This window comes from Habropoda laboriosa, unplaced genomic scaffold (genome assembly GCF_001263275.1).
Source record: "Habropoda laboriosa isolate 0110345459 unplaced genomic scaffold, ASM126327v1 scaffold41, whole genome shotgun sequence".
NCBI classification, from domain to species: Eukaryota; Metazoa; Arthropoda; class Insecta; order Hymenoptera; family Apidae; genus Habropoda; species Habropoda laboriosa.
In genome coordinates this window covers 1,462,674-1,471,452 of record NW_017100164.1, presented here as the reverse complement: position 1 = coordinate 1,471,452, position 8,779 = coordinate 1,462,674, and the positions used below count along the sequence as shown (strand labels likewise).

At 32.2% G+C, this 8,779-nt stretch overlaps 1 protein-coding gene across 1 annotated transcript; it reads left to right on the top strand.

Annotated features, from left to right (window-relative positions):
- Positions 1-1,137: 1,137 nt before the first annotated feature.
- LOC108578547 (ATPase family AAA domain-containing protein 2-like) lies at positions 1,138-7,585 on the top strand. Its single transcript, XM_017941905.1, has 15 exons — positions 1,138-1,363; positions 1,513-1,870; positions 1,942-2,113; positions 2,297-2,378; positions 2,462-2,711; positions 2,798-3,012; positions 3,136-3,428; positions 3,512-3,829; positions 3,907-4,088; positions 4,171-4,357; positions 4,440-4,918; positions 4,994-5,179; positions 5,491-5,526; positions 5,732-6,611; positions 7,496-7,585. Exons 1-15 carry the CDS (start codon positions 1,138-1,140, stop codon positions 7,583-7,585), a joined length of 3,954 nt encoding a protein of 1,317 aa, XP_017797394.1.
- The last annotated feature ends 1,194 nt before the right edge of the window (positions 7,586-8,779 follow it).

The following is an 8,779-nucleotide window of genomic DNA, read 5'->3' as shown; positions in this document are numbered from 1 at the left end:
TTCATAGGATAAATAATTTTCCTTTTTTTAACAATAAAAATATAACAATTGAAATGAAATAGGCGAAAGGAGTACCATATATCGTACATTTACCATCTGTAGTTACATCATGTTAGTTTCTTATTCTTGCATTATATACTTAAAGGTGATCACAATTGGCAAACGGGTTAGGTTAGATCTACGGAAACATTTACAGCTAATTTCAGTATGAGTTCGCATATGCAAAGATAGTTTGCGATACGAATTTTGCAACCATCAATATAAAAAAAATTTTCTACTGCAACTGTAAACCTGTTGGTTGTGACGTGTAACGTGCGAGACTTTATTTTTCAAATTTTTAATGCAAAATAATTGTAAGTGATTGTCGATCGTAAAACGACCTTTGTGAAGGCTTAGTGTGCATGCGCTACGTGCACTCGATCGAGAAAGTGGTGTTATTTTACCTAAGGCATATGACGGACGAATGCAGTTTCCTTTTTAATTTAAGTACAAATTGGCAGCACGAACTGGCCAGATGAAGGTAATTTATGTAATAAGAAATTGAATGCTTTGTGTTTTAAAGACCGCAAGTGCCAAGTGATTACGGAGGTTAAAATTCGTGTGTTTCAGAAAGAACCTAATTGCTTCCATGGTGCTTTGTTTATTATTATTGTCGACAGTGTATATGTTAATTTCCATTCGTTTATATCCTACATGATTAGTTATCAACTTTATTCGTATTTTCTAATAATGAACATCTTACGTTCATTTTCATTTTCCTTGGCTTACCAAAAAGGTATTTAAGTGGGCGGTGTTCCATTTCATAAGAAGAGCAACAAAAAACACGAAAAAACACGTGTCAACTGTCAAAAGATTCTATCATCTTCAATTCATTTTTTAAAATTGTGGGACAGACAAAATTTTTTTTCAACATATATTCTTAATCTTAAATTTTTTTTCAGTAATTATAAAATTATTCTTTTTAATTCATATGTATGTTTAGTAAATGTTTAAAAATAAGTGTTATATATATATTTATATATTGTTTTTCCATAATAGCTTTATGTTGTATATATGTGTTATGAAATTATATTCATATAATGAGATTAAATTAATTTCACTTTAGATAAAATATTTTTATTTCATAATTTATAGATAATGTCAGATGATGATGCTGCAATGGATTCAATGGATACAGAAGAAGATATTTTTTGTCCAAGAAAACGTAGCCTTGGCTCTAATGTCAGGAGGGTTAAAAGTTTACGTACTTTACGATCACATTCAAACAGTACTTCCCATATATCTATGAATAACTTAAGTGTACGTCGTAGCACGCGTAATAGAATGCAAACATATGATAATCTTAATACTAGTTGGATTTTAGGTAAAGCATACCTAAATATTGTATTTGATGTTTAATATACATTAATAACATAAATTGCTTCAATTTATTGTCAACTTTTTCATTAATTAATTACTATAATAGTTATGAAATGAATATAATAAAATTTTAAAAATATTTGTACTTTTTAGGTACGCAGACATTGAAAGGTTATCCTATGTTTCAACAGCATGGTTCTTCATCTGATAAAGAAATGGTGGATGAAGTTTCTGAGAGAAAACGTGATGTTAGAGAGAGAATGCCTCTTAGATCACGTGAAAATCATCCTCCAAATAAAAATTCAACTAGGCATATTAGAGAAAGGGCAGAACATGATAGACAAAACAGTAGAGAACTTAGAGGGAGAGGTGATCGTGATCCTAGAGAAAAAACAGAACAAGATAAAGATCTTAGAGACCTTAAAGATAGGCAAGAAAGGGAAAGAACAGAGAGAGAACATAAAGACAAAATAGAAACCAGAAGTAAATCTAATGAAGAAAAAGATGTAAGGTAAATATCTCTTAATGTAATACACTAGTTTAAAGTCTGCTTAAATTTGTCTTTGAAAAATGTATGTGCAGAACAAGAAAATCTGATAGTCCAAGTAGACTTAGAGAAGGACCTGTTACAAGACTTGGTGGAAGTTTAGGTGAAAAGGATGTAAAACCTAAAGTAGAACGTGTTGAAGCTGATGAAGATAGTTCACAAGAAAGTGAAAAAGCAGAAAATAATGATAACTCTGAAAATGAAGACGTAAATGATTTTTTTCAACTTATTTTTAATATAAATAAACATATTTTTGCCTTTTTAATATAAAGTTTTAATGTAAAATAATAAGATAAATTGTGTTTATAAAACAATGTAAAGATATATAAGCATAATGAAGTTAACAATAGATTATAATAAAACAATAACAAATACTTATTTTACTAGCAGAGTTACGAAGATATGTATACCCGTATTAAGCGAACCAGAAGAACGGCACAACGGCAATTACAAAGGGGTAACAAGCTTACAGGTTCGATGTTTAACATATTCGCGCAATTGTTTTATTTAACAACAAACATAGTATTGCACTGTTTCTAACTTATTTTTTTACAGTGGTAGATAGTGATTTAAGTGAATCCTCTGATTCCCCTGGCCCTAGAAAGTATAGTTTACGTCAAAAGAAGCCAGCTGTAGATAGATTTCAAGCTAATGTAGAACCAGTTCGACGATCTATAAAAGCACTTAGAAGTGTTCTTAGTAACTCCATGAGAAGGCGTAAACATAGAAGTAAAAGTACAAGCTCTAGTGATTCTAGCGATTCAGAACCTCAACGTTATGATAAGAAGAAAAGCAAAAAAGCAAGGTAAAAATATGTGAAAAAGAGACAAATGTAATTCAGTATATTTAAAGTTAGTATAGAAATGATTAACAACATTCATTTTATTGTAGGCAATCAGCAATACCTCAAGGTGGACCACCTGACCGTAAAGCAGATATAAATCCAATTACTTTAGATACTAATATTAGATTCAACGATGTTGGAGGCTTAGAGTCGCATATTCACTGCCTTAAAGAAATGGTTGTTTTTCCTATGATGTATCCAGATGTTTTTGAACGTTTTCATATTACCCCACCAAAAGGAGTATTATTTCATGGTCCACCAGGTATAGCTTTTACATTTATAATACTACATTGATTAAATTTCAACTGAAGCATTATGAATATCAATGTATGTATAGAAATATTCACAAGTTATCGATTTGTATCAATATCGAATACTTTTGTAGGAACCGGTAAGACGTTAATAGCTAGAGCGTTGGCAAATGAATGTAGTCAAGGCAGTAGAAAAATGTCATTCTTTATGAGAAAGGGCGCAGATTGTTTATCCAAATGGGTCGGCGAATCTGAACGCCAGTTGCGATTGTTGTTTGAGCAGGCTCAACAAATGAAACCGTCCATAATATTTTTTGATGAAATAGATGGCCTTGCACCTGTTAGAAGTACGAAGCAGGATCAAATTCATGCTAGTATCGTATCTACTCTTTTGGCGCTTATGGATGGCCTCAGTGATAGAGGGGAGGTAAAATGTTTTTTTTTCTTTTTAAACATTTTCAAGTATCAACTTATAGAATGAACTTTAATTGATTATTTATCGAATAACAGGTAATAGTTATTGGAGCAACAAATAGGATAGATGCAATTGATCCAGCATTACGTAGACCGGGTCGTTTCGATCGAGAATTGTTTTTCCCCTTACCTGCTATGAAAGAAAGATTAGAAATATTGAAAATCCATGTTAGTAAATGGAAAAATCCCCCGTCTGATCAATTGTTAGAAGTATTAGCTGAAAAAGCAACTGGTTATTGTGGGTCAGACTTAAGAGCTCTGTGCACAGAAGCAGTCTTGCAAGGATTGCGAAGAACGTATCCCCAAATATATATGACTAATAATAGATTACTTTTAGATCCTGAACGAGTTGAAGTATGTTATTATTACCATTATTTAAAAATACGCGACTAACAAATAAATGTGATATAAGAGTATATATATTGCTACAGGTGAAAAAACGAGATTTTTTACAAGCTAGCTCTATTCTTGTACCATCATCACAAAGAGTATCTCCTTGCGCTGGAAGAAAATTGCAACCTTTTATGGAACCCTTATTAGGACCATTGTTGGAAGAGTTACTTAGTTCAACAAAAGGAATATTTCCTCAAGGAGTTAATCCTGCTATGGCTAAGTAATAAAATATTAATTTATACTCGCATTATATTCCTTTTAGCACGCCTATACATGAAATCATTTTTAATTCAATATTTTAGAGTAAAAATTACCAAAGGAATACATCGTCCAAGGTTATTGGTTTCTGGTGGAAATTTATCTGAAGGTCAAGGGCCATATTTAGCACAAGCTCTATTGTATCATATGGAACATTTACCGGTTCAAACATTAGACGTTAGCACTCTTTTTGCAGAAAGTGGACGATCTCCAGAAGAAACCTGTGTGCAGGTTGGTTAATGGCGCTGAAAGAATACACATGATGTTAAGTAAGTTGTGATTTTAAATATGGCATATTAACTTTTGTTTGTAGGTATTTAACGAAGCTGCCAGGAATGTACCGTCCATAATTTATATTCGGTCGATTGATCAGTGGTGGCCACTTGTACCTGAAACTGTAAAAGCAGTTTTTTTATGCCGTATAGCAGCACTAGATCCTTCATTGCCTATTTTAATTTTAGCCACAAGCGATAGAACATATCAGGATCTTCCTACTCAATTACAGAGTCTGTTCAGTGAACTTCGCGGTGAAGTTTATTCTATGAAAACACCAACAGCAGAGCAAAGATCGAAATTCTTCCGACCTATTTTTATGATTCAGTGTCTAAAACCACCAAAAATAAAGGACGACAAAGTAGAAGTTTTAGAAGAGCTTCCTTTAGCACCGAACCCTTTACCAAAGAAATTAACGGAAGAGGAAAAGAAAATGATATACGAAAAGCAAGAAGTTTCATTAAGGGAATTAAGAATTTTCTTGAGAGAAATTTGTGCAAAACTCGCAAGAAATAGACAGTGAGTATCTTTGTATCATAATCTTTTATTTAAATTATAAAACCGTCATTGATATTACACATATGTATGTTCCAGATTTTTCATGTTTACAAAACCAGTAGACACAGAAGAGGTACCGGATTATAATATGATAATAAAGCAACCTATGGATTTAGAAACAATGATGACAAAGATTGATATGCATTGTTACCTGTGTGCTCGAGATTTCCTTGATGATATTGATCTTATTTGTAGAAATGCTTTGGAATATAATCCTGACAGGTTAGTATACACAGTGTCCATCCTTTAATTTATAATATGTAACTAGGCCTCACAAAACTACATTCAAATATTATAATTTAATCACGGAATATTTAATAAGTTTTTATCTATCACTCTGTTTCCTTCATAAGTTATTTGGAAAACTTATATTTTGATAAAAATATGCAATAATAGACAAGTATTTCACACATTATTGTTTATATTTATTCATATACCCACTTTTCTGTTGTTCTTGCACATACAACACTTATAAATATAAATAATGGAGCTAAAGTTCATACTGACATTCATGTTGTGTGTTTTCATGTCAGCTTACGTGATAGGCCCTCCCTTGGAATATTAAAGAGGTAGTTCAGATATTCCTGTTTATCCGTTGCTGTTGTTGCTCCGTAGTTAAGGTGGCCTTCAATTGCTGTCATATATTCTTCATTATCTATACACATACTAAGAGAATTCCATTATTGAAGGTCACTCGTATTAGTTCATGTTGCTTTTCACTAGTGATGTACTCCTTTGTAACTTTTGTATATATTGTATTGTCTTTTTTCGCAGAGATCCAGCAGATAAATTGATAAGGCACCGTGCGTGCTCCCTTCGTGATAATGCGTATGCATTAATAAAAGCAGAATTGGATTCCGATTTTGAGGATAAATGTCGTGAAATTTCGAAAAATCGCAGGATCATTGAAAGTACGACCCACAAGGAAGCGGAAAATAAAAATCAATCGAAAACAGAACAACCTATATCCACGGTCGAACGAACGGATAAAAAGGATACCGCAAGTCCTAGTCATTCTCTTGTCGTAAATGGAAGACGATACAATAGTTCTAGAAAGCGTAGGATACCAGCCTGGGCTAGGGGTTATGTAAAAAAGGTTCACAAAAAGAAAAAAATTGCATTCGATGATAATGTGACTGTATCTGATAACAAGGTTTGCCTGACCACTGAAACTACGAGCATCGATTTAGAAAAATTCCAAGAATTTGAAACCGAGGCGAACAGTGTCTTAAACGGGCATGTACCTTTGTTCGATAATACCGATTCCGAGAATGATTCACAGAATGAATATTCAAAAGACGCACAGGAAATTCAGAGCAATAATATCATTGATCAAAAGATGGATGAAATCGAAAACATGGAGATAAGTTTTACGGAAGAAGATAAGAATGTCGAAAATAGTGCGTCCAATTCGTCGTCTAGACGAGAAAGTATGGATGAATTGTCGTTTGCTATCGAAAGTGATTCTAGTCCAGCGAGATTCGAAGAAAACGAGAAGCTTGTGGTAGATAAAAACAAATTGGAGAGCGCATGGCACTACACTGTTGAAATTACACAGAATTTTCCGGTTGAAGTACTGTGCGACATTTATGTACAATTGAGTCGATGTGTAGGAAAATATGCTCAGAGTTATGACAGAAAATCACTGCCAAAGGTAACTATAATGTATTTAATTTATGACTAAATTTGCTATATCTATTTTTTTACTGTGCATGCATAATTTATTTCTCAACATTCATATATCTTTCTTTAATAATCCTCAAATAATATTATTCATCACATTTTTTGCTACGCTGCTTACTCTTGTTCTTAACTTTGCTGTTACTTTTGATTTCCCGAGCGAACTATACAGGATGTTCAGCTAGCTTTGGTACTAAATTGGGAGGGGTGATTCCTAAAGCCATTTTAAGGCGCAGTGCGTGTGTGTGTGTAATTTAATGAACAGTCGTAGCTCATACTGTGTAGGAATTTCTAATGAGACACTGACAGGATAAAATAGTGATGATGTGTGTGTGTGTGTGTGTGTGTGTGTGTGCGTGCGCGCGCGCGCGTGTGTGTGTGTGTGTGATATCCATGAGAAGGTTGTATAATTGAAAAGACATTCACTCTCTCTCTACTCGAAAATCCCATTAGATGGGTTTCGACATGCCCATGTGAATTTTTGCGAGCAGGCAGGTTTAATGCTGTTCTACAATTCACATTGGATTTTCATTAAGAAATGTTCGTAAAATTGTATCGATTCGTGTCAGTTTCTATTACCAAGTTAGCGTGCCTTTCTTCGATTAATAGGACACTGACTGAGCCGTCACGCAGCTGCCTGACCAAGGCCAGCGCACGAAAATTACATACCTTAGGCGCAGATTTTAATTATCAATAACAAATTAACGAAGCCACGAATTAAATTTTATTACTCTTGAGTTTCGTCTTTGAATGACTTCAGAAATTATCCCTCCAATGTAGTATCACAACTAGCCGAGCACCCTGTATAAATTACACAATGTAATTTTTTAAGTATCTTATAATTTATAATGTGTATAGGACTTGCTCAAGGAAGTGAAAAGGTTTGAAGAGTTCAAGACAACATACGAGAAAGTTCATTATGTCGCTAATCAAACCGAGACGTTATAAGTAACATGCTACCTTTAGTATCATTATAACGAAATTTTTGTACATTTACACTGAACAAAGATTATTGATTAGTGTTGAACCACATGATAATTTAAAATATTATAGTTTTGTTTTTCTTTTAATTCTTACAGTTACTGGTAATTAATAAAAAAGTAAACCTTATTATTATACAAATATTTATAAAAAAAGACCGAAATAGTGATACACTTAAATTTCGGATTTTCAAAGACATGGTGAAGTGTAACTGTACGTTAATCTTACAGAAAGAAGGGGAGTATTATACATGAAATTAAAAGGAAACGATTTTAACCATTTATCTCAGTATCTAAAGATGAAATCGTAAATTATTATAACCATATTGGCTTTCATCAATTATTATAATTATTAGTGTCTGACATTATATCTCCCTTATTAAAAAAAATTTGATATCAAATTTAGATATTTCAACAATTCTACATGATTTTTCGTTACAATATTCGTATAAAAATTGGCACGAAAAAGCAGATGTATTGAAATTAATTATTATAAGGTTCCACAAACAATCCGCTTCTTGTGCAAGTCAATTTTAGTGGGTACTTGTGAAAAAAATGTTGTGTTAATGTATAGTACTTTATACCTGGATGGGGTATACTACTTCATAACAACATAATTTTGCAAACACTGGTTATACAAAGATGATGGTAATTTAATAATACAATACGTACTTAACTATAGTTTTTTACATGTGGTACTTGGCAGTATATTACAATAAATAATTCTGTTATATGTATATGCATACAGTAAGATTCCGATAAATCTTGATAAAATGTATTATAAATTTTTCTTACGCACCAGTTATTACTTTGGATTTTTACGATTCTTTCGGTAATTTTTATGGAAAGTACTTTGAAAATAGACATATCCTGATGTGCAGGTTCTAAAATCACATGTGCCCTATTTTCAAAAGAAATCTTAGTATAGTAATAGTCATTTCTAAAGCACACTCTAAAAGTAAATTCGTTAAAATAATTTGACATGACTTTTTTACTCTTTCATCGAAAGTCACAATTATGTTAATTAATATTATTAATAATTTTATGCATCGGTTCTAATTAATCATCAAAACAATGCAAACTTAAGAATAGATTTCATAAATTGAAAAATATATAAATACATTCCAAATCTTATGAACAATATTATATATTGCGTATTAAA